The sequence below is a fragment of the Phasianus colchicus genome, chromosome 8, assembly GCF_987193195.1.
Source record: "Phasianus colchicus chromosome 8, bPhaCol1.hap1.1, whole genome shotgun sequence".
NCBI lineage: Eukaryota > Metazoa > Chordata > Aves > Galliformes > Phasianidae > Phasianus > Phasianus colchicus.
This window is the reverse complement of record NC_143443.1, coordinates 4,947,171-4,974,658: the sequence shown is the minus strand read 5'-3', so window position 1 is coordinate 4,974,658 and position 27,488 is coordinate 4,947,171. Positions and strand designations below refer to the sequence as shown.

General features: G+C 42.7%; 1 protein-coding gene across 1 annotated transcript in view; it reads right to left on the bottom strand.

Annotated features, from left to right (window-relative positions):
* Positions 1–23,204, bottom strand: part of NRG3 (neuregulin 3) — a 360,960-nt gene extending 337,756 nt beyond the window's left edge. Inside the window, exon 1 of the mRNA XM_031602565.2 lies at positions 22,508–23,204. Coding sequence (XP_031458425.2) covers positions 22,508–23,204 — 697 coding nt within the window. The remainder of the gene's footprint in view (positions 1–22,507) is intronic.
* Between the last annotated feature and the right edge of the window lie 4,284 nt (positions 23,205–27,488).

The window sequence follows — 27,488 nt, the reverse complement described above, 5'->3', positions numbered from 1 at the left end:
TTCAGTATCCTTGCAAAACATTACTGCATATATGGTAACAATAGCTAGCGTGTATCCCAAAGCTGATAAAAATTACGATTTAATTATGCAAATACTCATACATCAGTAACTCGCATGTAAGTATTCTCTCTGCATATTAATAGACATACATAATATACGTTGATAACATACAGTCATAACTGAATGCTTGTAATTATTCTCAGGATCAAAGCCCTTACTAAAAAATTCAAATTAATGTTCTCTAATTGTAGGAGTCACGATAGACTTACACATGAACATAATGAAATCAAGTCCTCTAATACGTACTGAATCACAGACTCTTAGGGTTTGGAAGGGACCTCCAGAGATTATCGAGCCCAACCCCCCTATTTTGCCTGTAAAATAACATAATCTTAAAAATAACCAGTGTAAGATGGTAGTTACTAAAAACAAAGAGGTGAAACTGCGTAGAGAATACTAATATTTACTAGGTAAACAGGAAAAATAACTGCAGAAACAGTATCCCTTAAGTAGTATGGATGGCTCACCATGCCTCATAAGCGATAGGAAAGCTGAACAGATAGCTGGCCCTCCCTGGGCTAATGACCTGAAACTAATCTCCAGGTAATGACTGGTACTGAGGAGCTGCACTAAGAAAGAACATCAAGTCTGCTGGGCTCCACATGTGCTAGAAACAGCAAAACTGTGCTCTTCGTACAAGAGCAGAAATGAAGACTGCAAGAGACAACTGCTCACCATTGACAGCCACATCCAAACTTTTGGTGACTTGGATTTAGAAAGATGTGCAGCAGTTCACTACTTCCTGCAAACACATCTCACGCTGGTGATGAAAGAGCCACATCTTTCTGAGGTCTTCTAAAACTGAGATGACAGCAGATAAGGCAGCAAGAATAGAAAGCTGTAATTTTGTACTGGAGTGACCCATCAGCGATGGGTTATTTGGAAAGGAGTGAGAACTTCAAAGAGGTGAATAATGGTTTTTTATTTCCTAAGTGCTTCTGACTTCTTTGAAGCACTTTCAGAAATGGCTAGCATCTTCCTTTTCTTACCTAGCAAAAGTGGAACACAAAATATGACTAGCTAAGGTGGAACTCAAAGCCTACCCAAATGAAAATATGAAGGCCTATGGGATTGATTTATTTGGAAAAGCATGGTTTCTACTTATGTTGCATTAGAAGAAGATAATGACTCAAATATCACCATTTTCTGGGGGGGAAGGGGGAATTAAAGGTACAAATCAGATGCAGAATACAAACAATAAAAATTATGTTGGCTGAATTAGGATAGATTTATGAAGTATGGTGTATATATTTCACAGGATCTCAAACAGCAATCAGTGGAAATTTGAACTTGGAAAAAGGAACCAAAAAAGTTCTCTACATATCTGCTTTAGAAACAGTTGGAGATGAGGTTTCTACAGTACCAAATGCTTGGCTGGGTGCTATAATCCGCTATCCAATATCTATGCATGGCTCCAAATTGTTTCCAGTTTGAGCATTTAGAGTCTCAGCTTCCACTCTTGGCTAATGTTTCCACTCTGCCTGCCACCTTAAAGAATCGTCCCATACCAAAAGTTTCACCCACAACTGGCTAAGTCCTTTTCTTTAAAGGAAGTGAATTAAATTACGTAAGCAAGAACAACGTAAAACAAACAAACAATAAAGCACCACCTACACCCCCTTGAAACATCTCAGCACCAACACAACAAGAAACAGAAAATCTAAGTGCTGCACTACGTGATGCCACAGGCTGGTTGCCCATCCCTACAGCCTGCCTAGCTGATGCATACCCTCTTTTGCAGAAGGAAATCAAGCAGAGCAGTAAGGACTTGCAGCTACGCTGAAATTTCTTAGCTGTGTTCTGTTCATCCTTGCATCACTGTGCATGTTTTTCAATTCCGTGCTATGCTCTCACCACAAAAGATTTCACAGCAGTTTTTGCTTCAATCCATCAGATCGGCATTAGGATTGCTGAATAAATACGGCTCTATGGCAACAAGGATGGGCTAATTAAAAGTACTTGCAGCACAGAAGATTCAGACTAACAAGCATTTTTTAATGATCAGTTACAGAAATTCTGCATAAGAAGCCATGCGCAGCACGAATTCGGTGTCCTTAATTCCCCAAGGCCAAAGGATGTCAGCAGCACCCAAGCTGTGGTACCGCTCACACACAGCCCTGTCCCTGCTCAGAAGCTGAACCTCCGCCCCCCATTAGCTCTTCTGCAATATGCGGTCCTGACATTGTGGCTGAATTTCAAGGCAGCTTCTGAAAAGAAGCTCTGGACACATGTTCCTCTGGTGTTCGTGTTTCATCAACCACTACGTTAAAACCCAGACAGCAACAATACCAAGTGCGTGACATCCATCTGAAAAAACAGCCACAATCATGATACAAATGTATGTACAAACGAAATAGAAACACGACCTGTAAAAATAAATGCAAATTTTCAAGCTGTTTCTACACTAATTTGTCGGGTGTGGCACTGCTAGCTGGACCACAGCAGCACCAACATCAAACGATAGGATGAGGAACAGTTCTAGCAATGAGAGCAGCCTAGAGGCTTTTGTTTGCTTATGCAGTTTAACTCTGGATCATTTTTACCTACTAGTTAAATTTTACAAGTATAAACCAGGATATTTTTGTACTATAGAAAATGATTATTTTGTGGTCATCTGTAAGAACTTAGAAAAAGTATATAAATACATAAGAAAAATAACTAAATACTTATTTCTAAAGGGGAAAAAAAAAAAAACACTGAAAATACTCCAATTAACATATCGGTTTATATTTGTATTCTGCGTCACTAGTTTTTAAAGGGAAGAACTGTCCCCCCAGCCACTGTCACTAGATGTGACAGTCAAAGTTAAGATCAGTTAAACTAGATGGGACTCTTTACTCAGAAGCACTGCTAAGAAATATGGAAAGCCGTGAAGATTCCAAATGAGGGCTGTGGCTTTCTTAGAAAAAGTCCTGCATAAATTCACAGTTATGCAGTTGTTGGTTCTTTTTTTCACTTATATTCACTAATCTTACAAAATTCAGGCATTCTGTATCCTGCATGGTATTTTCACAATGACATCTGAATTGCACTTTGGAGTCCCCAGCTAGTAATAGAGCTCAAGGTAATTATTAGTCTTACATTTAAATAACAACAAAAAGTAGAACAAATTAAGAAAAGCAAATACAGAAACTAATTTAATTACAGTTCTCGTATACACACAGGAAGGGCAGGAAACCTGAAGAGACAGGAGCTACATTTCTTCACAATCTGCTTATGATGTGGACATTCAGGAACACACAATCTGTCCTCTTGGACCTGCTGCGAACGGTTTCCCTCACATCATGCAGTCAAGAAGGAAACAACTGAAGAAGAATTTGAGGATTAATCAGTGCGTTAATTGAGGTTATCTAGATTGTGATAGATGAGGACAACATACTGAACAAGTTACTAAGGCAGCTGAACTCATCTGTTAAAACCAAAATTAATGGATAAACAAAATTAAGTTCACTTTCTCATTGATTTTTATCCAACTGCGCTGGACTATAAAAGAGCTATCAGGGAAAGCTATCCATTAGCTGTCAACTCAGAACGCCTTAAGAAGCAATTGCTAATCCTCCAGTGATGTCTCACTAAATCCTAATCTCTACAAATTGCTCTTAGGAAGAGCATTAAACTTGACATCAAACCAAGGTCTTTAATGCTTCCTAACGTTATTCAACCCGTGAGCCATGAGACATCATACAATGCAATACAACTTGTAAATCCAGTAAAGAAAATGCATAAATCAGATAGATAATGTCAATGTCAGCTCTAGATCTTCCTGTGTTTTCTGTGCCGTGAAAGAAGAAAGGAATACAGAACATCCTAATTTTTAAAAAAATAATCTTACAATTCATAAAAATGAAGAAGCAACTATTATGCTTCAGTTTTGCTTTGCAATATGATCTCTTCTTATACGTATATAAAGTTTTAAAAGGGTATTGAAAAAGGGCGGAAAATGATTCATCAAAATTTCAGTGCTCTCATCATTTCGGATAAGCAGGGCAATAAAAAACACATTAAGTTTTCCACTTTGTCACAATCTTGATCATTTCACCTAGAGTGAGAAGGCTAAAGCAGTATGAAGTTGATAGAAATTAATAAGGCGCTAAGACTAAGATTAAAATAGCATTTTAGGAAAAGAGTACTGGATTTGTTCAACCTCATGATGCTCTCCTAAGCCCGCTGCTTGAGCCTGTCTAGATCTCTCTGAAAGGCATCCTATCCCTCAAGCATGTAGACTACACCTGTAGTGCTATAATAGGACAGAAAGTACCACAATAATAGCAGGGTGGCAAAGTCTTTGGCTGCAGAAAATCAGAACAAGTCCAAACGCAGCAACCCCAGATGCAGAAATGAAGGAAAAGAGCAGCTTACCTTTGGAAGACCTTGGGTACACAGCGATCTCCAGCAAAAAAAAAGCCCACACCTCCACTGCCAACCCTCAAACAAAGTCTGGGAAGGGGTGGATCCCGGTTCCACCCATTCCAGTCACTCAGCTACACTGCATGCACCTGAGCTTCCCTGGGTTGGCCCTGCCTTCCCACCAGGTGCTCCATCACTGCTTCAGGCCTTAGCATTTCCACTACACAGCTTGCTTTCATCTGCAGATTCTCAGAGGGTGAACAATGTCAACGTCATTGATGAAGATATTAAAGAGCAAATACTCTGTGAAGTTTTATTTATTCTTTGGGAAGCAGAAATAATCAAAAAGCCAAGATAAGTTACTTTTAAAAGAAAAGCTGATTCCTTTTAAAATGATGGAACAGACTTTTTTAAGATATCTGTCATTCAGAACACATATTCCCTTCACCAAATTTTAATATGTTAAAATTTAATAGTACTAGATAATGGTCTGAAATTAAGAAAAGTCACTAAATAACCGGGTACCCACAGAAACAGTTTATCTCTTGCAGAGATTAGGGACATAAACCCATTAAAACACAGATTTCCAAGGTAAAAGTGCAGCAGTACATATAACCAAGAGATTCTACGTATAGTCAAAAGACAGTTACATCTGAATCAAGACAGAAAGTTCCTCATATGCAGAGGAAAGGATAGGTCTGTTTAGCCTGCGATATCAGTGATCTATTTGGTTCTCGGAGGATAAATTTAGCAGCTGCAAACTCAAAATATTATAACAGAAGTGAAAAGTAGTAAATAATGGGAAATGGTATCAAAACATCCTTGGCATCCTCTCCGAATGAAGATGTTGTATTCAGAATGAAGGAATCAACATGAAACTGATGCTTCATCAGAGAGTAAAACTGTTCCGCATACCGTTTGTTCAAGAGTTCAACATTCACATAATTGGTAGTATAGATCTCATATAGTCAGGCAGAAAGATGCAAAACAAAGCCCCTGAGGCGTCCACAGCCAGAAGTTAACTGGTAGACAACACAGAGAATAAGGACTTCACAGAACCACAGAACTGTAGGGGCTGGAAGGGACCTGAGAGAACATAGAGTCCAACCCTCATGTTAAAGCAGGTTCCCTACAGCAGGTCACATAAGGAGGAATTCAGGCAGGCAGGCAGGTCTTGTACATCTCTGGAGAAGTAGATTCCACAACCTCTCTGGGCAGCCTGTTCCAGGGCTGTGGCATTCTGAGAGTGAAGAAGTTCTTCCATTACTTTCTGTGTTTCAGTCCCCGCTTACTGGGAGAGCAGACTGCATGGACTTGAGCACCAAGGAATGCAGCGGAAAATTCCATATTTATGCAGTACAGTCGTGTCAAAATTTTAATTTGAGAAATGACAAGAATTTGATATACATAGATATATATATTTGATATATAGAGATATGTATCCTTATTGCTTTAGGAAAGCATTTGAGATAATTATTCTCTGATGTCCTATCTCCATGTCTAACAAAATAGGATCTCAATATATAAAGATAATACAGGAAATTATAATTTGAAAGCAATGAGCACATGAACAAAATATCAGACAGAAATTTGAATTTGGTTTGCACTGAGAATAATCTTCAAATATTTTCTCGTGAAATAAGGTGAGGAAAGACTCACAGAAGAGTGCTTAACTTGTAAATTCTCCATTTGAAATGCAGGAGAAAACTAATCCACAGTGGCTACATGGAGATCAGAGACTGTAACAAAAGGTGAAAAAGATGAATATATTCTGATAGCCTTATTTTGTTATTTCTAGCAGCTAAATATAGAATCACCTTTGGGCAGATCTCCCCTCGTCCTGGGGTTTCCCTTAGCTGGGCTCCCCTGTTCCATCCCTGAATGCACCTGACCTGATGTTGATTGCCTCTGAAAAACATCAGGACCTTAAACTCCTTCTTGGAACAGCAAGGAGACTGAAAGAAAAATAAATAAATAAATAAAAGAGACACCAGTTTTAACTCAGTTCTCACAGAAAAACAAAAAAAGCAGAGCTGATTCAAAACACGTAGAAAAAGGAAGTCAATAGGCATTACAAATAAAACTTGTCAAAAACTTGGGAGTCTTGAAAAAAGAAAAAGGAAGGGCAAAGGAATGGAAGAGAAAAAGTACGAGAACATAAAATATAAATATTTCAAATGACACTGCAAGTCAATCCATGAAAGTAGGGAATGCTCTCCTCTCACTGAGAGAGAATATAACAGAGGAAAACAGGAAGCTAAGTGGCAACACATCTTTTCAAAAATGAAATCTATCCCAATCAAATAACTCAGGAAACCAGGAGAATTTTAAAAGCTATTAGCTAAAGGCAATAAACAAGGCATTTAAGTGTATTTCACAGGAAGCCTATGAAAGAATCAGACGTTCCACTAAAAGATCAGGCATCAATAATGGATACTACAGATAAAATAAATGACTTCTTTGCATTGATCTTTACCACAGAACATGACAGAGAAACATTTCCTGCAGACATTACATTCCTAGTAGGAACCACTTACAGAGAAAATGAAGCACTTGCATAAAAGAAGCATCAAGAAAAGGTTCTAGAAAACTACTTTTAAAAGTTCATTATGCATTCCAGGGCATTTGTGAAAAAATAGAACAATCTATTAAAAAATGGCAACAATGAAATAGAGCTGACAACCATCACATAACCAGATTAAGTACCAAATTGTGTCTCCCACTTTCATCAAGACTGAACAGGATATTCCAACAAAAAATATTATGAAGTCAGAAAATGACAGTTCACAGAGAGTGCAATTTCTACCGGAGCCCATCATTACTCTATAAATTTCTCCCCCCGAAGACTTTCAGAAGATTTCTATAGACTAGGAAAGACCCATAAAAAAATTCATCAATTCAACATGAATCAAGTTGCAAATGCAGAACAGTAACTATCTTCTTAATGGTAATCAAGTATCGTATCTATGTCTCTCGGTTCCCTGCACCTGTACTGCAGCAAGCAGCAATGAAATGAAAGCTGGCTGGGGACAAATGGTATAAGGCAAGAAATAAGCAGGACTCAATGCCATCATTAGATTTTCCCAGTAATTACAAAAGAAACTCTGAATTTAAATTTCTCTTATTCAGTGGAATTCTAAAAGATACGGCTGTCCAACCATACGTGTTCTGTTGAAAATTATCATTTTGAATGAAATGATACTAAAAGGAAATAACAACATTGTGAGCTTCACTATCATGAAGAAGGTACTTGGGGCAAGATTTCCTGTTTTTTGAGGCTTGTGTACATACAAAGAAATGTTCATTCAGCTCTGAATGCAATGGTATCACTGACAGTAACACAGGCTCAACCAGTTAGGAAGCCTTTCTGCAGAGGAAATGGAAGAGTCACCCTACTGGCTCGTGATATAAGGAATTCGTTCTCTAGCTCACATTATTTCTTTTATTTCAGGAGTGCCACCCATCTGAGGAAAATCCCCAGGAGAAATAGTACAGGATCCTGCTGAAGTGCACAGCAGGAATTGATGCCAGACCCAGCTCTGGGCACAGCACTTCATCCTGGGGTAATTTCCTTCCTAGCTCTTCAATAATTCACCTACAGGCAGCAGTTTTATCATCATCAATCAGGCCTATAAGAAGGAATGCTTGAGCTTCATAATGCATATAATTTCTGGCTTTTTTAATCTGACAGTCTTCTAAATGTCTTCCTCGTTGCCTCTGAGCACAAGACCTCTCTTCCTACCTCTGCTGTCCCGTCCTCTCTGGGCATTTCTGGAAAATTTTAGCTACAACATAAGACTCAGGGCAGAAAACTGAAAACAGCACTTGCCATTTCATTACATCAGTAGAGAATAAGTGTAATAGCATATATTAAAGGCTGAAATGAGGAAAGACAGCTTCTGGTATGCTTATTGTGAATATATTCTCCAAATACTGCAGTACTTGACAATAATTGTTTTATGTCTCTATTTAGAAGGTTATGCAGAACCAGTGAGCAGAATTTCTATGTGATTTGATAAACAGCCATAGCAGGATCTATTAGATTTCCTGCCTATTACAAAATCGCACCCAAAACAACAACCAAAAAAAACAACTGTCAGCCTCCATGGGAAGGTGGTCACTTGGTAAAGTTTCAGTCAGTTTACAAAGAAAGACTTGGAGAAATCTCATGTGTTCTGAACTATTTAATAACGAGTCTGAGATGCTCTGCCTTTTTCCATGTAAGCCCTCGTTAATCAGTGACCTTGCAACCTCTGGAAGTTCAGGTCTCATGCAGTTTATCTCCCGCTGCTTCAGTAGGAAGCTATAGAACCATATGGCTTTCCTTTCCGAAGGACAGACACTTTTCTAGGATGGAAACTTCTGAAGAGAAATTCTAACCGCTCAAATGAACAGCATGACAGTCAAAAAGAAATACCAGACACCAAAATTGCACAGGACATAAAGATACTACCTATATTAGAGCTTTGCTTCATACTGGAGTATATATTACCATCAAAGCTCTACTTGTGAACCCCAAGAAAACTGGAAAGGTAACTGCTTCAAACAGATGGCCGCCACAAATCTCTTAGTTTCCCCTACTGCCCATCTGCCTACAGGCTGAGCACCCTGACACAGGATCACAACTAAGATATATGGAAAGGGACGTAACACTTGGAAAGCTTTAACTTCTGCGTTATTTTGAAAGCAAAGCATGCAAAGCTGCAAACTGATTTTTAGCGTTCTGATGCTTACTTAATGAGATTATGATGTAAACATGACAAATCAAGATTGACAGAAGCACTGAGAGTCATGCAGAATACAGAAACCTTGCCAAAAATTCTTCAGATTTTTTGAACAGATACCACTGTTCAGTAAAATAGGCATTCAAATCCTGCATGATTGTGCCAGACTGTCTACTGTGCCCTGTGTCCAGCCACACACTCCAGCCATAGCAAATCAAGATCCACAGGCTGAAACCACCACTGTCAGAATTAATGCCGCTCTAAGACTACTTCAGCACAGTGAGGATCAGACCCCTGATAGCCTGGGGAAAATATATGTCCCCTCAGGTGATGCACACCATAGACTGTGGTCATAAATAGGATGCTGAACCCAAGCAAGTTGCTAATAGTACCGAACTATTCATTTATTACTTGTTTTCAATTCATTTCATTATCGTGTTTGCAACCAGAATACTCCCAGCTCTCCATTCCAAACAGCAGATTATGCCACTTAATGGCAATTAAATGTCCTAAAGGCATTAAAAAGGCTATTACCAAAACATATTTTCTAGCTCTGCCATAAATTATTTCACATAAGCTTCGAAATGCGTAACAAGTGAGCCTTCAATAGAAACGACTGTGCTGGGGTCATATGTCTACATGCAAACACAATATAATCTTCAGTAATAAACAATGCTAATAAAACCATCTCTAAACTACTAAAACAATCAAAAAGCATGAGAATTTTAAGATGACAAATAGTTTCTTACGTGCCTTTAATATCTTTTATTCATAGGGACATCATTTTTAAACCTTCAAGCTAATGGCAGGAAAAATAAGCAAACAGGACAACACTCAGCAAGTTTTCATTTATCTATTTACACTTAAAAGCTAAGAAGATACGGAGAAGCCATGAAAAAAATATATCAAATTTTTTTGGTATCAGAATCAAACTTTGGAAGGGAATTAAGAAGAAAGAAAGTAAAATCAGCACCTGGCATGTTTCTGCTGGCTTCTCAAACCCTATCTCAATATCCATCCCAGATCCATGCTAATAATTACATTTACTACTGCTAGAACAAAACTTTTTTTAATTTATTTTTCTTAGAGATCAACACAGCTTCCTTTAATCAAAGTCAACTATGAGCATATGCAGAACAACAGACTAGGGTAAGCAAGGCACTCCTTTGTGTTTATTTTAAATGTTAGCTGAGGCCCACTTATTCTCACTTATCTCATTGGGTTGGGATTTGGCTAAGGATCCCACCTACTCAGAGAGCACTTTGTCTCTATCTATAGAAGACTACACCGCACTGAATGTGTTTCTTCCTTTTGATGTGAGATATGGCAACAATAACACTTCAGGTTTAAAATGCAACGCGAAAGCAATATAAATCTTAGTCGTTACTAAAATTCCCGGTGACGACGGCCTGTAAAATTAAGCTGAAAAGTTTTAAAGGGATTGTCATAATGGCAGCCGTTGGCCTAATGAGCGCCCCAAATTCAAACCTGATTCAACACACTGCAGGACAAAAAGACAGGAATTATTAACTAGAATAACTCACTCACTAGGGTGCCTTGTGCACAGCCCCGCGCCACTCAGATACACTTCTGCTATTCAGACACATACCTTGGCTATATTTGGAGACATACTTATGAATAACCCAAAAACTACAAGCTTCCCTTTAATCCAGTATAACAAAGGAAGGTATCAGATCTAATTATTTAAGAACCACTGAAAATGATCACACACATCATCCACGATATTTCTGACATTTAGATTAAGTGCACATTGATTATAACACATCTCTCATTTCTCATTTTCTTCATCACATCTTTATTTCTCAAGTAACAAAGCACGAGCCCGAAGAAAAGTAGTAACTCATTTTTATCCATCACCAAGTCTTGCAGAGCACTGGGGGATGACGTGCAGACTGGTAAGCACGCCAAAAGGATGAAAATAAAGTAATCCTATAGCAATTGTCTATCACAAGAGCAGCACACTGTCCAAGTTACTGATTTTCTGGTGGGAAAGCATTCACCAAATTCAAAGTGAATTTGCAAATTTCAGTTGCAATTATGAAGGGCAGAAATTCAAAGCCAACAGTGCAGTACAGTTTGAAATTTAACGCTATCTCCATCTTATGCACTACAGGATATGCTTTGTCAGGACCCAGAGGGAAAAGTCACTTTGTTCCATAAAGTAGGAAATCTTATTAGTAACAAACAAAGACATTATGCACTGCTGAGCTTCAGAAACCTTGTTGCAAGCTTGGCTTGGTTTGGGGTTTTCTTTTCATATCGATTTATTTTCCGTAACTAGTCCCAAAATCTCAAATCACATGTTTCAGGTAACATCCTCCTATTCACTTCGTTTGTCCCTTTTGATTATCCGCACACAGAGCTGAATTCACCTTTGAAGTCTTAAATTACCCTCTTGCCAATGGAGTTTGACCAAAATCTGGTGTTAATTAGGAGATCTTTGTTATGTTTTGGACTCTGCATTCTTCAACAACCTTTCCATCTTAGTTCTAATGTAAAGCATCTAGGCCAGTGCTTGCCTGTGGTTTCTAAAGAGCAGCTGGAGCAGCCCACAGCTCCCACTGAATGCCCAGTTACATGAGAGATCATTTCCTCAGAGCCCATCTCAAATTCTGCGTTTCAATTTTTTATCCAGTCTTCAAAGCCACAACCTGTGATACACGCACACAAAAAAGTGGAATATATTTCTGCAGAATCAGATCATATTTAGAACGGCCACCTTACAGCTTTTCTCTCTTTAATGGCTGCATCCCAGAAATCGTTAGGGCCCTTTGACCACAGTTAGCTCGTTACCACATTTTGTGTGTTGGTTCCTATATTTCACTACATAAAATACAGTAAACTTAATTTTAAGTAGTGTTTCCTAAGGATACATATGCTATGAGTCTATGCTGTCATACAGGTTGCATTAATAAACAGGATTAAAAACTTGAAAAATATTAAGAGAGTATTAGGATGTTAAGGGATGGTCGAAAACTAATCTTTGATTAAATAATTCCAATGTAACGTATTTAATTCATTAGATATAATCTTACAGCATCTTCTTTATGCGACTGTCATGAAAAAATAAGCTCCCTAATAAACTCACACTGCTTTTAAAATTGCACAATTCTCAGAGTATGCGAAACTAAAACAGTTCACAAGGATGATGATTCTTTCCATCGTCTCATATACTTTATCCTCACTGCAGGATTACCCACAATAATCTCTTCACAGGGGACTTCTAGCTCTGCTCTCTGCCCAAAACACTTCATATTCTGCAGGTACATCACTTTTCAGTCAGGATCACTGATAGAATCAGAGGTAAATGTAGTTCAGTTATTATCAAAATTGCATACGTAACTGTCCATGTTTCCAAAATACCCTCTGTGAACAAATGAGCAAACAGGAACATTACTCAGCAGCTCCTCAAACTGTGTTCGACCACATTCATAGGCACAGCTTCCAGCAGCAATGCTGCAGCTGGCTTCAGGTCCTCGACACCAGCCAAGGCAATGGATGAGAGCTGTCCTCAGGTATCTAAGCACAAAGTTTAGCCAAGACTTGTAGTCTACTCAACTACTGAAATTCAGTGGATGCAAGCAGACTCTGATCTCCCCCTCCAAATTTAAAGACAATATCTGACTCTTCTTCCCTCTCAAACACATCCCTTGTTAAAATTTCAGCTTTGTTTATCAGATTAAATTCAGCCATCCAGGAACTAAAACCTGCAAGAATTCTGTCTTGCAGGCAGATATTTCTAAAACCAATTTAAAATATTAAGTTACTACTCTTGCTTTTCATTCAGGACTAAACAGGCCTCTGCCATGAATGTGCTCCTGTTCTGAAAAGGTATTAGAAGCAGTTTTTTTCCCCCTTATGTGCTTTTGCAGAAGAGAAGACAGGGTGGTTAACACTGCCAGAACACAGAAGAGCTCCTTGAGCAAAAGTGCAGCCCTTTCAGCTCCCAGCCAGCCTTCTCCACGGCAAGGCAAATGCAGCCAGCAGGGACATTCATCTTCCTTGGTGCAAAGATGAAGCCCGCAGACTAAGCTCTGTATTTCTGAATGCTGCATTTTCTGTGTTTTTATTATCATCTTGCGTGTGAAGATCCCCAGTTTCACAGCCCTAGAGGTAAACAGTTGAGGCAAAGGTGCAGCCCACTGGAACAGCAGTGGGAAAAAAGGTGGTGGGAAAAAGCCTTTGTGCACTAACGCAAACCTGATATGCAAGCATCCAATCTCAGTTCAATGGTAAAGATTGGGTCGTTTCAACAGTGCTTTAAAATAATCAGCTTATTTAAAAGCATGTGCTATAAACCCATAAACAGTGTTCACAGGGAGCAACTTCACCTGTTAAGAGATGCTACAGTTTACCAGCGTGTAAAGAGAGCAAAGAGCTGACCCAGTGAAACACGACAATGCCTTGCATAAGGAGAAGTTAAAATATAAAGGCTGAAATCTAAAGCAGAAGAAACTCAGGCTGCTTAAGAAAAAGCACTGTACATGACTTGTTGGCCTTTTACTAAAAAAAAAAAACAGTTTTTTGAGTAGATTGAACTCCAACACTGTGTCCCTTATGTAGCTGGGTCAGACTGAAGGCTAAAGACTAATGCGGTAAAGCAGGCTATTTATGAAATAATTACAGAAGTACATCTCCCCCTCCTAAATCAGGAGCACTGACATACATCAGAGTCGTACCATCAGTGAAGTATCTGATCCCACTGCCCACTGAACCCCAGCACTACAAATGTTTTTTTGGTTTTTTTTTTTGTTTTTTTTTTTTTTGCTTTGAAACAGTTAGGACTGTAACATTTCAGTTCACTGCATCTATGTTTCAAACAGAAACTCTGTTTCTTTTTGGCAAAATCGCTGATAGATAGAACAACAATGTTATTTTTCTCTCCACATAGCATTGCTCTTCAAACAAACAAACAAAACAACGAAGAAGAACAAAGCACAGCACTTTGGGAGACAATAGATTGTTTTTTCCAAGTATTAATAAACCAGCTCCCAAGTCACAACCTCTGGAATAGCGTGGTACAACTTTCATGACAGCCCTCTCGCCGCTTATGCTGTAACACACAGGAGGAAAAAAACTGAGTCCCTACAACTCCTTTTTGCTTCTTAGTATTTACCAGTATTACTCAACCCTAAGCAGGTGGGATGGCTACAATCATAGAATGGCCTGGGTTGAAAAGGATCATCTAGTTCCAACCCCCTGCTGTGTGCAGGGTCACCAACCAGCAGACCAGGCTGCCCAGAGCCACATCCAGCCTGGCCTTGAATGCCTGCAGGGATGGGGCATCCACAGCCTCCTTGGGCAACCTGTTCCAGTGCCTCAGCACCCTCTGGGTGAAAAACTTCCTCCTAATATCTAACCTAAACCTCCCCTGGCTCAGTTTAAAACCATTCCCCCTTGTCCTATCACTCTCCACCCACAACTGTCAGCCACTTGGAGCACACCACTGAAAATGCTGTTTTATCATCAACTCAAACAGGAGATGTAAGTAAAACGTTAGCATTGCATAGTGTAGTATAATTGAGCACACTTTACAGAAGTTTATTTCTGTTAAAACCCTGTTTACCTTTAGAAGCATTGCAGGTTAGATTGTATGTTTTCTACAACGCCTGCTTACCATGTAACAAAAAAGCCTTTGTCAGTGCAGTAACAGACCAGCACAGACAGTGCAAGAGAATATCCCGATCTTATCAAAAATGCTTGCTTTAAGAGTTCTGACATCAATGAGAATAATCAAATCTGAAAAAGCGGCGCTTTGTTATTAATACTAATTTAGTGGTTTGCTGTTTCACAGTGCTATAGCCCCTCTAGCTGGTAACAGCCAGCAACCAAAGCCCAGTTGCTGAGAACTAGAATCTTGAACTTAACCGCAGTGATGCTGTGAAATGAAAAACATGGTGATAATAGCATTGTTTTTTTAAAAAATACTTTTCCCATAGAACGCAGCGGGGGCATCTCCAGTGTTTCAGAAAACAATGTATGTGCTTCAGGAAAAGCTTATCCCTGTCACATTGCTACCTGGAGAGGTAGCCGAGAGAGAGGTAAACAGTGCACAAAACAAGAAGTATTATTTTCCAGAACGATATAAAAAAATAAATAAAATTCAGAGCAGGGTGTTATTTAAAAGTGGCATGAAAAGAATTCACGACCGCCATTTCTCCTGAGAGCCTACAGCTAACCAGCTGCAATCCCCCAGAACACAAAGGTTTTACTACAGGACATGTTTCATGCAGAGAATGCACAGCATAATGGTGCACTGCTTCACGGTTATAGTGAAAACACAAAAACAGAAAGGAAAAAGCATTAACAGAAGCTCAACGTTTAAATAATACTGATGACTTTTAAAAAGCAGCATTTTCCAACTGATGTACATCTATGCGCACAGCATGTTTTGTTAGCATTGACAATGCAATCTAACACACAGTAATAGATTTTAACTTACAGATGTTCTCATTTATTGACCCCAATTCTGCACATGCGTAAGTCTAACTAAAAGCATCGCTTGCACATCCGAAATTGGGCCTCCAGGTTTGCAAAACTGGGCCATATAATAATCCCATTACAAAAAACAAAGACTGTGAACTACTTAATGCAGCAAATCTTCTCCCCAGAATATTATCAAGATATATTTTCCTCAATTTTTTGCTAGCAAAGTCACAGAATGCCTCACTAAAAGCTCTCTTCTTGAGGATTAAAATATCAAATCCTTTTTCTACAAAGAGGGCCTACTACATGGTCAATACATCACATCACTTACGTGCATCTTCCATACTTCCATAAAGCACAAGCTGGGGACAGGGGAAGGATGAGACATGAGAGTAGGGCCCTTTGGATTTCTAAGGGATTCATTCTAATTTAGAAAGGAAAAGAAAAACCATAAATGAAAAAAAGAAGAAATCAACAGGAGATGCTACAGCAAAAAGAGGCAGTACAAGTTGTTTGACTTCTTTTACAGGGACTGGAACAAGAATTTCTTGAGGTATTTCAGACCAAAGATTCCCCTTATCTTCTTACCCAGTTATACCTTCATTCTGAGCTATTGCAGCAAGATCTGGACAGTGAGCCTCTACTGTTCCACCTGAGCTTTCCCTGAATGTTTCCTTCTTGCAAACATACAAATTTCAAACTACTCTGTGGAAAAAACATAAATCACTTTGGACTTAAAAAGCTCTGTGGCGATCTGTTGCTAAACACGATATGAAGGGAGTTATCTGTGAAGCTGAACAGTTTGTCTCCTGCAGTCAGCAATCAGTCATCAGGCACACAGTGCAAAAAAAAAAATAAGGGGTTATATGTTGTAAAGGCATTAAAGTCACGGAATCCTCCTGTTTACATGCTGTGTGAGAAACACAGCTCTAGAAATACAGAACATTGCACTGGAGGGCAGAATACGTGGAGACAGAAAAGATGAAACACTGGAAGAATTGTATAGGTTTTACTCATCTGTCTTTTGAAATAATACCTGAGTACACGCACCTTTGGAGCCCAAGCATATTGATCAAGTTTCAGAAACAAACATCTCAATATTCAGCAGTAAGCATTTTGCAATGTATTTTCCCTCACGTCAACAAATTTCATCAGGAACAACTGACCCAATTAAGTGTTTTTTCTGTTATAAAGAAACTGAAATTTACAAATGAATCTATCAGAGTTCTCCTCAGGGCTGCTTTAGTCACTTCCTCTTTCTTGAATATCTCTTGACCTAAGGGGAGGCAGACACCTGTTTGAGAAAAAAATAAATACCTGCTAAAATCTACTCACTCACCTGCATGCATTTCCTCTCCCTACCTCCATCTGCTCTGCCCCACATCAAGACCACTTTTCCCCACTACAGCTGTACTTCACACAGAAGAACGACTTAGGAGAAGGTCTGAAAAGGGAGGTATGGAAGCAGGTTTAAGAGATGTCCACTGCAGAAATTAGTTGATGAGAAACCACCACCTCCTTGCTCAACGACTTTAACCTCCATCACATTGATCCCAAGTCCCTTAGAGTAAGAAATCATCTCCATGACCCAAAGTATCTTGTTCTTTTTGTGACTGTATTTAGTCCAGTCTTGTAATGCAAAAACAATACCTATGCTTAATAGTAAGTGACAAAGAATCCCTTCCAGACAACAGAACCTGAAAAAGACTTTCAAATGAAAAAGATGCGTTTCAACTTGGCTTTCAGTCCAGTTACCTACAAGGAACCCTCTTATAATTATCAAATACATTTCTACTTCAGTGCAGGCTCTTCTCTAACCCATGCTGCAAGGCCAAGCACCATAATCAAAGCAGTTGCCTTGCTTAGCAAAGACCAAGCCAGAAACCTTGAGGTCCAGAACCTCCTTGAAAACAGGGATGGTGCAAAATTCCAAACGCTTGTTTGTATTTTCTCCCCATGCCTGCAGTGAAGATGCAGATTTGTTCAACCCATAAGTATAAATTTCAAAAAGAATTCAGCAAGCTCAGAGCCATGAAAAAGATCCAAGTTCTTCTGCATTTATTTCACTTTGTGACCAGGCCACCCCACATCACTGCACTAGGCGTGTTTTCCCGTGCTTGCGAACAAACCATGGGAAAAATCAGCAAAGTTAAACAACAGGATGCTGCAGATACTTCCTGAAAGCCACATGAGCTATAGAATTTACCGATAAAGTCAAAGCCAAATCCACGGCAATCCTTGCATTTACCGGGCTTTGCAGAAGGCTTCAAAGCAATGAGTCAGATGATAAATGCACTGCAACACTAGACACAGTGCTGTAGACAGAGACAGGTCTTTTGCTTTAATTTTTAATTTCCATTTTCTGTGGGTTTAGACAAACCACTGACATTACTTTAGCATAATACTTTGTAATGAATCAATACTTTAATTTAATAATGGTATTCTGTTGTCAACATATAATATATCACATAATGTCCTTGTATAGTTGCTAAAAAAATATGCCCAATAAAATGCAAGGCTTTGCTTTTGCCAGTGATAACAGCTTAAATCAACATAATGAGAATCTCTACAGCCCCCCAAAGATTTTTTGCAGAGATTAAAAGGCACCATGGAGTCATTTCAGCCATATTCCTTCCTCTTATCATACCAGCGCTGTGAAAGTTCTCCCAAGTCATGCTATTCCAACAAATACTTCAACAAATGGGAAATACATCTGAACTGAACCCGTGTACACATCTGTGAGCGCAGCTTTTAGATAAACATTGAAATTCCTTATGAACTCGATGATAAGTGTGCTAGTTCCCAACTTTAATGGGGATTATAAATGTAAAAGTGAAATTAAGCTCAATGTCATCCCACCTAATTGAACAGAGGAAAGAAGTTATAACCATAATAAATGAAAAATAAAATAAAATCACAAATACTTACACTCCAGGGAATATTCTCTATTTGGTATTTTGTATCTTGGCATTAGCTTTCCTGCTGTCAGGTATAAAAGGGGGGAAAAACAAATCTAATCACCGCCTGTGGTACATTGACTCGTGACATGGGAACTGAAAGCAAGTAGCAATGAGGACGAGAAGGAAATGCTTTCAGAGTTCCCAGTTCGATATATTTTTCTTTGTTCCACGGCCTTTGATGCTTCATAGACTGATAAATAAGTGCCATACTAATCTCAGTCAGTGCTAAAGGCACGCGTTCTAGCATCACGTGTACACTCCTTGATTCCAATGACAGCTCATGATCAGAACGCAAAGCGCTCACAGATACTTGTCATTCGTTGGCAGGATGCTTCAGAGCTCTGGAAAGAGTAGGTCTGGTTTTACTACAGCTTGGCACCTCCCACTACACCCTCCAGTTGGTGAAAACCCCGCAGTTCCATCTAAGTGTCATCTTTAATGTGAAAAAGATATTTGAGTCAGTGCAAAATAAAACAAACAGCTTTCACCAAAATGTCAGTGCTGGTAGCAGTTCAGCTGCCAGATGCTTGTTACTTGAACCCATGCCGTGCATAGCAAACAGACAGAGATATGACTAGGACAAACGACTGGACTAGAAAATCTTTAGCAGGAAATCAAAGTGTACTCAGGCTGCAGTCTGGACACAAAAGAAGGTCGCAAATGGACTTCACAAGATCTATTGATTAAGATTTCTGTAACATCTCTTTCCCTGGTTACAGCGCATTAGTTGAGCCCCACCTGCCTGACCTCAGCTCTGTGCATTAGCTTTCTGTCATAGGAACACCACGGAAACCACGGGGCTATTTCATAGCTGAACACACCTATAAGTACAATATCTCAATTTAAAGATAATAACGTTACTGAAAAACCCAGAATACCATGAAAAAAAATGCACAGTAGAAAAAATCAGGGCACGACTCCATAGAAATGAAACCAATGGTTTGATAACAATAAAACCTCACCGGTGCGTTCCAGTCAGTTGGCTGATTCTGCTCATCTATGGGTTAGGCTATCCTAAATCAGTGATTGATTTTCACGTTGAATGCTGGGAAATGAGGCTAGAAAGCCACAATCTGTACACGCACATGAGAAGCACACACAGGCACAGAGTACGGAGAGAAAGCCGATGAGTCAATGGCTTTTGCTTAGTCAGAACCTGAAGGATCTTCAACAAGAACTTGCAAAGCAGCTCACAGATAGCTTGACTTTGAGTGAAACACAACCAAGAATTATTGTCATTATGCACACCCACAAAAAAGTGAGAGATTTCACAACATCTCCTCAGCTGAATACACACACAGAGAAAAGGCTTTACCGGCATCGACTTCAGGTGGGCAATCATCCGGCTTTCTGAAGAAATAGCTCCCAATTTGTTCTCCATTTCCTCAAGTCACATTTTGAGCCCATTTTAACACGTCGAAGCAATTAAATGAACTGCCACATGAATAACGACAGCTGCTTCTTTTCTTAGAAGCCACGGAAGGCTAAATAACCCATAACCCCTGCCTCCATATGTGCCTTGCCAAGCCGGCGGATCACACAGGGCTGTGCACTGCTTTGAAAGCTGGGGCATCAGATTTGTCATGTCAGATTTGTATTCACGCGACGCAACGGATCCATGACTTCCATTTCAACAGCCTCCGGAGCAACGGCCACAGAAGGACCATGCAGCTAAACTTACAGAACGAGGATGCAACTTGTTTAAAAGAATTCCCTTCCTTGCTAAGAGCTGGTAGTCAGGGCAATCCAAGCTCAGTGGCAGACGCAGGTATTTGCTGTAGGGTCACACCATGGCAGCACTTCCTGGCAGGAAGATGACATTACTTCTCCCTCTCCCCTCCGATAGATACTGCAGCCTCAGAGAATTTCACATGTATCCTCAGACAGGCTTATATGTATCAGGGAAATACAGCTGTAGGCTTTAAATAAATAAATTATGCCACATGCCCTACAAATTCAAATCCTTTTTTATGTAATCTATTTAATCTTCCATTAATGATAATCTCTGCTATCAATGTGCCCAAACAGGGTCAATTTCTGCTGGATTTGCACTTCTTGCATTTCATCCTATAACCCAGCTGTACTTAATGAAGGGAAACACCCTGCTGTAAAAGGTATTAGCAGGCTCCCGGAAACAAGGAACATTTACAGGACTGTAAAACTGCCAGGAACATTTCAAGGCTTTTTTCTTCCTTTGTGCACCCTGAACGCAAAAGAGTCCTGCCAGTGACAATAATTTATTAATAAGGATTTTACTGCCTTCTATACCTTTTGTAAGGAGGCAGCAGAGACGGGAGAAAATTGCAGCGGGCTTCTCTTCCATACCCAAAGAGATACAAAAAGGAGAAGGGCAAAGATCTCAAGGCAGCTTTTAAATCCCGACAGGTCCCACCCAAGGCTGCTGGAAGCCCAGCAGCATTTCAGGCACACACGTCACTGCAGTTTGAAATGCCAGTAAGGTACTGCTGCACACAGGAGTCGAGATCAGAGACGCAGGTTGCAAATCACACTCCCTTCACACGTTTTGTTTCCTTGCTTGCTTCTTTTTTTTTTTTTCCAAGCATTCTATAAAGCTCCATATACCTCAGTGAGACAGCTAAAGCTCAGATCCATCAGATCCACAAGAGATTTTCCCACTGCTACCTCTGGAGCTCCTCTGATTGCAGCTAGAGAGCAACCAGGCTCAGCCACACCTGTGAGGGATGGCTCTTTCTCAATTACAGTAGCAGATGCTGGGGAAGCAAGTTACTGCCTGGTTTGCTGCTCTGATTTAGTGGCAGTTTTATTCGTAATCATTCCATCCACCACCTGCACGCCCACCCACACGTACACATCCAGTTTGCCACTCTTCTCCCTGTTCTGCCAATTCACAAAATCAGTTTGCTGCACGTACGCTCTCTGTCCCAGGGTTCGTCAGCAAAACAGATATAATGGACAACATTAAGTTTAAATGACCAACTACCCAAATCCTCTACTAGAATAAGCATACATACATTAGTATGCAGAAGGGGAGCTGCTGGCTGTACAAGCAGTCCAGGTGGTGCATGCGATCGAACTGACGCTGCTAGAAAAAGCAACTAAGAGTTAATGGAGAACACAGGCTCCTCATTTCCTACACTGCATCTGAGAAAGCACAGAAGACTCTAATACAGTATAATTGAGCATTTCGCTAAATAGCACCACGCAGAAGTTCCTCTGGCACGGACTGCATTTGTCCTAAATAACCTTTACGAGAAGCTGAAAGTTGATGCACCCAACCCAAAGGAAATTTCGGACTGAACCCAAATTCTTCGGTTTGTGCCTCGCAGGGGAAGAAGAGCCACGCACAAAGAGCAACTGGGGAACGAGCCCCCTCCTCCGCTTCAAAAAAAATAGCCAGTCACGGGCTGAGGCTGCAGACGGCACAGTACTGGCTGGAGCCTGGGAGCCCTGGGGTGCCGTGAGCATTCGGGAGCGCCTCGCTGCCGCTCTCCGCCAGGGTTCCTCCCAGCAGCCCAACTCCACGCCGGGGGCAGCACCTCTCCGGGGCCGAGGGCTCCTTCGGTGTGAGCCGGCTGCTGGGCGGCCAGAGAAACTCCGCACCGGCAGAGAGACGCAGCCAGCCCCGAGCTCCCATTGCTCACTGTCAGCAGTGTCGCTGCCCCTCCTGGCGGGCCATCACCTGTCCCCTCGCTTCCCACACCTCCTAAATGCCGCTCTCACACCAGACTAGAAGGGGAAGCTTTTCTATAAACCGCAGCGAATTCTAACCGCATCCCACGGCTGCTCCTGCCTCGACGCCCGCCACACGAGCAGGGAACCGGCCGGGAGGCAGCCAGGGGAGGGAGAACTTGGAGGCTCCCCGGCCTCCCGCAGGGCATCGCGCGTCCCCCGGGCTGCGACAGCCCCGGGACGGACGGCGCCCGATGCCGGTAACCCGAGCGGCGGGCGTGGCGTGCCCGAGGGCGCGGACCGGCGCGTTTCACTTACGGATTTTGGGGGTCGTGGTGGTCTCCGGCGTAGTCGTAGTAGATTCCTGGAAGGGAGACAAGGTCCAGGAGGGCGCCGAGTCGTGGACGTAGATCTTGTAGGAGGAGGTAGCGTGTGCCGCAGTGGGCCAGGCGGGCAGCGGCGGGGTGCTGGGGGCGGCTGGCGGCGGGCGACCGGCGCGGCCGGCGGTGCCGGGGGGGCCGCTGGCGGGCGGCGCCGTGTGGGGCGCGGCGGGGTGCCGGGGGACCGTGGGTCTGGGGCCGCCCCGCGCCGGGCCGCGGGTGCCGGGGGGCCTCGGGGGGGCCCGGCTCATCGTGGTGAGGCGGGGGCTGACGCGGCTGGGCGGCCGCGGCGTGGCGGCGGCGGTGGTCTCCGCGCCGCGAGGGGGGGCGGTGGGCTTGGAGAGGAAGAAGGGGTCCTGCCCCACGCCCTTGGCGTCCATCAGCTCGGTGGGGACGTACTCCTTGACGGAGCCCACCACGATCCACTTGAGCAGCATGAGGCTGAGCCCCAGGCCGATGAAGCCTATGAAGAGGGGCACCACGCACAACCACGTCTGCTGCCGGTTCCAGACGATGCAGTCGCTGCAGCGCAGCTCTCGCGGCGGCCCCCCGGCCCCATCCCCGCCCGGGCCCCCCGCCGCCGCCGCCGCCTCCGCCGCCCCGGGCGCCGCGGCGCCGGCAGACCCCTCGCTCATCCTAGGGGCCGTCCGCAGCGCCGCCGCGGCCCCGGGGCATCAACGCGCCGCGGATGCCGGCGGCATGCGGCGGAGGTGGGCGGAGGGGAGCGGAGCGGCGCGGCGCGGGGCGGAGAGGAGCGCGGCGCTCGGTCACGCCGCCGGCATGGCGAGGCGAGGCGAGGCGACCCCCGCGCCGCCCCGCGCACCTCCCGCGGCCGCGGAGTCAGCGGGACGGCCGCGCCGGGCGCCCTCCTCTTGCGCCGCCCGCGTCAGCCTCGGCGCTCTCCTTCTTCTCCCTTCGCTCCCAGGCTTTGCTCTCCTTTATCCTTTTTTTTTCTTCCTTTTTTTTTTTTTTCCTCCGTGCAATAAGTCGCGGCGATCAGCCTCCTCGATTATCACGATTTTTTATCCCAAGCGCGCGGATCCGGCTGCGGGCGGGCACATTCCTTCACATCCACGCTCCTTCTCGCCTCTCCTCCTTCTCCTCGCCCCTCGGGGCCGGGGGATCTTCTCTCGCCTTCTCGCTCCCTCCCCCGCCCGCTCGGCTCCCGCCTCTGCCCGGCCGCGGCGCAGCGGCAGCCCCCGGCTGCTCGGCGGGGAGGCGGCGGCGCGGCGCCCGCCACTCCGCGGCCCCGCGGCCAACCCGCGGCCGGCGCTGGGCCAGGGAGGCCGATCCGCGGGCGGGGCCCGGGGCAGGAGGTTCGGCTCGGCTCGGCAAGGCTCCTCGCGGCTTCTCCGCGCCCTCGCTCAAGTCCGGCCCGCAGTAAAACTCCGGTGAGGATGCCCGGGGAAAAAATAATAATAAAAAAAATAATAAAAAAAAATCCACGCAGCCAAATAAATAAATAAAAAATGAACCCTTGAAGCGGCGGACGCCAGTGACCCAGTCGGCAAAAGCACGGATCCGGCCAACAGATAGGCACGCACACGGCAGCCCCTGCCAAGCTTGCAGCTCCTGCTCAATTGTGCATTCCTCTCGCGGCGCAGGGGAGGCAGGCGAGCGCTCAGCAAGTAAGGCGCCTCCCACCAGAGCCTAATGGTGGTTTCTTAATGCGCACAAGATAAATAAATGATCCGGGCAAAGCCCTCGGGAGGGTGGATGCTACGGCTAGCAGAGCCTGGGAAAGGGATGAAGAGAAAGGAAGAGAAAAAGAGAAAAGAAAAAGAGGGTAACTGCGGAGCGCCTGAACCCATCCGGCGGCGGTGCGGCAGTAACCCACTGCGCTGTGCCGCACGGCAAAGAGACGCGTGGAGGGAGGGAGGTGGAGACACCTTCAGAGAGGATTCCTCGCCAACGACCGGGGCTCAGGACGAGATGTTTTCTGACGCTGATGCTCTCTGATGGCTAACAATGAGCAACGTTTGTTGTTTGTGAAAGGGATTCCCTCCAGGAAAGCACAGACCGGCAGCAGCCACCTGCAACAAAAGGACAGCCCTCTTCGGCAGCCGGGGCGAGGGATGGCACGGGCACACGGCTACCAGGATGCTCCCAGACGAGTGCGGGTGCTCAGGCTGCCCCAACTCCTTCATCTACTTCAGAGGGTTACGTTCATTGTGACCTACAGTGCGTGCTTCCCTCTCACCTTCTGGATAGACCATTTAAACACTTGGGGTGGTCACTGAAGGGTTAACGGCGCGGTACCAAAGGGTGAGCTTCATGCCGTTTGCCAAATTTTAGAAAATGGTTTATAACACCATATGTGTGCAAATGCTTTTAACCCTTTCTTCTAAACTATCAAACCACTGGCGTCATTTCCTGGTAATGACACTGTGGTATAATTTCCTTAGTCACTTATGTAGAAATGTATTAATATTTATACAGAATAATTGAACAGGAAGAAAATGGAAACAAAATGCAAAATACATTTATTTTTTTTTTCCTGTCTATACACAAACACAGAAAATAAGATGCTGTTTACAAAGGTGGATAGTGATAGGACAAGTAGGAATGGTCTTAAACTGAGTCAGGGGAGATTTAGGTTGGATATTAGGAGGAAGTTTTTCACCCAAAGGGTGGTGAGGCACTGGAACAGGTTGTCCAAGGAGGCTGTGGATGCCCCATCCCTGGAGGCATTCAGGCTGGATGTGGCTCTGGGCAGCCTGGTCTGCTGGTTGGCGACCTGCACATAGCAGGGGAGTTGAAACTAGGCGATCCCTGAGGTCTTTTTCAACACAGGGATTCTATGATTCTATGAAGATACTGTATCCACTTGATTTTTTTTTTTGTTCAGAAGGAAGCAAGTATGATATAGTACACGAAGTACATAAAGAAGACATCTAGATTATTGTCACCTGAAGTAATCCAACTGCAGCTTGGCAGCTTCTCTAAGACATCCCTATGCTAAAAGCTACTAGGAAATCTCCAGAAGCAGCTGATCAGCTAAGATCCTTCTGACCTTTTCTTGCTTTAAAACAACTAAACAACAACACTTTGGCACTGGAGTGAATAAATATACAGATTTCTATCCATTGATGAAGAGGAAAACGATTGAAGGCATTCAGAGACAACCACAAGAGCACTGCACAGTACTCAATTGGACACCTACTAAAGCAAGAAGATGAGCAAGATAGGGATGTCTTGGATACCCACAGAGGCTTTGTCGCTGATTTTTTAGGACCTGAGATTTCTTATGAACATGTACAACTAGGTGCTGACAGTTGTGAGGGTCAGTCCTGCACAGTCATAGAACGGCCTGGGTTGAAATGGACTACAGTGATCACGGAGTTTCAGCCCCCTGCTATGTGCAAAGTCACCAATCCTCACCTTCCTCACCAAGTGGACTGCTGTCCTGCTCTGGGCATTGCACTTCCTGCACGAACACCCTCTTGCCTCTTCTGCAACCATATTGCTGTTTGTTACATTCTCTATGAACAGTTCTTTGTATTCATTCTCATGCATCTCGGGAGAACGTAACACGTGAAAAGTATTTTACAACCCTCACAAGACAGACAGCTTTTAAGTCCCTTTAAACTCAGATGACCAAGTTCTGAAGCCTTTCAGTTCTGTTCCGTCTCAACTGCACTTCTTCCCTCGCTAAGATTTTCAAGCTGTCAACTCCTTTAATTTGTAATGGCTCTAACAGAAAGGCATCTTAATGATACCATTAAGACGACTCAAATGCAGCTATTTCATTCTTTAATATTGAAAGACTTCCTGTATTATGAGCAAAGATTTGTCAGCTTTTCTTACCATATTTCCTATCCATACCATTGGGATTGACAAACTATTCTTCAAATTGGTTGGGGAACGCTTTCAGTATGCCACAGTTAACCGAGTTACTTAAAAGCAGATATTCTCTGGATAAATTAATGAAGACTTTTCCATTGACTACTGTCATCTTTCAAGAAAGATAGTTCTTTCGTCAAAAAATATGAAATGCCTGTGGACCTTGACACAACGGAACCCCGCAGAAAAGAAAAACATATTTCAAATAGGGTAGGTTTTAGTTAAAATAAATTAATTACTTAAAAGGAGAAAAGGTCTTTTACATGCACAAGTGTTACAGAGCTACATGATGCACCTCGACAGACACCTGAGTGCAGGTGATGTATGGAATTCTGGTCCTGTAATTATTCAGCTGTTAGTTAAGTTATTACGATGTATACAAAAACAGAGACTCTAAATTATTCTAGATTACTTTTCTGTCCTCAGGAATTAATATTCAAATCATAATCAGTTTTTCAAATCAGCCCACTCTCGTTAACTGAATCTGCTCAGTGCATTAATTCTAATTTACGTAGGTATTTTGTAAATTTCACTTGCATTTCTTCCTACTCACTCTGTATCATAGCCCAACTTTTTTACTTTTTCTGGAAATACATCTATCATGAACAGAAAACAAGATATAATGTATTTTTCTTCCTAGAATGCTAATATATCCTTAGTATCTCCCCAATGGCGTTGGTGGCTGGGATGGAATGGAACAGTTTATCCTTGATGAAGTCAGAAGCGATATATTCTTACGGACTGATGTGACACAAACAATGGATGTGCTGAAATGCATATACTGCTTTGTCACACAGGATTTAAATTTGGTTTTGCAAATTTAAGGCATGCCACAGTCAGCAGTGATGTGACAAGGGTTCTGTTCCTCGTGGCTTTACATATGCCTCCGTGCAGCAGAACCAGTGACATCCTCTTTAAATAGCAAAATGTAATAAACAAGTTCAAGGAGTTAGGTTTGCTTTAGCTCTTATTGTGGAAGCAGTCCTGAAGATCTCAGAATAACTATCCTCAGAAGAGCCAACAAAAGAAATAGAATTTCAAAACAGGAAAATAAGACCATTTTGGAACCATATCCA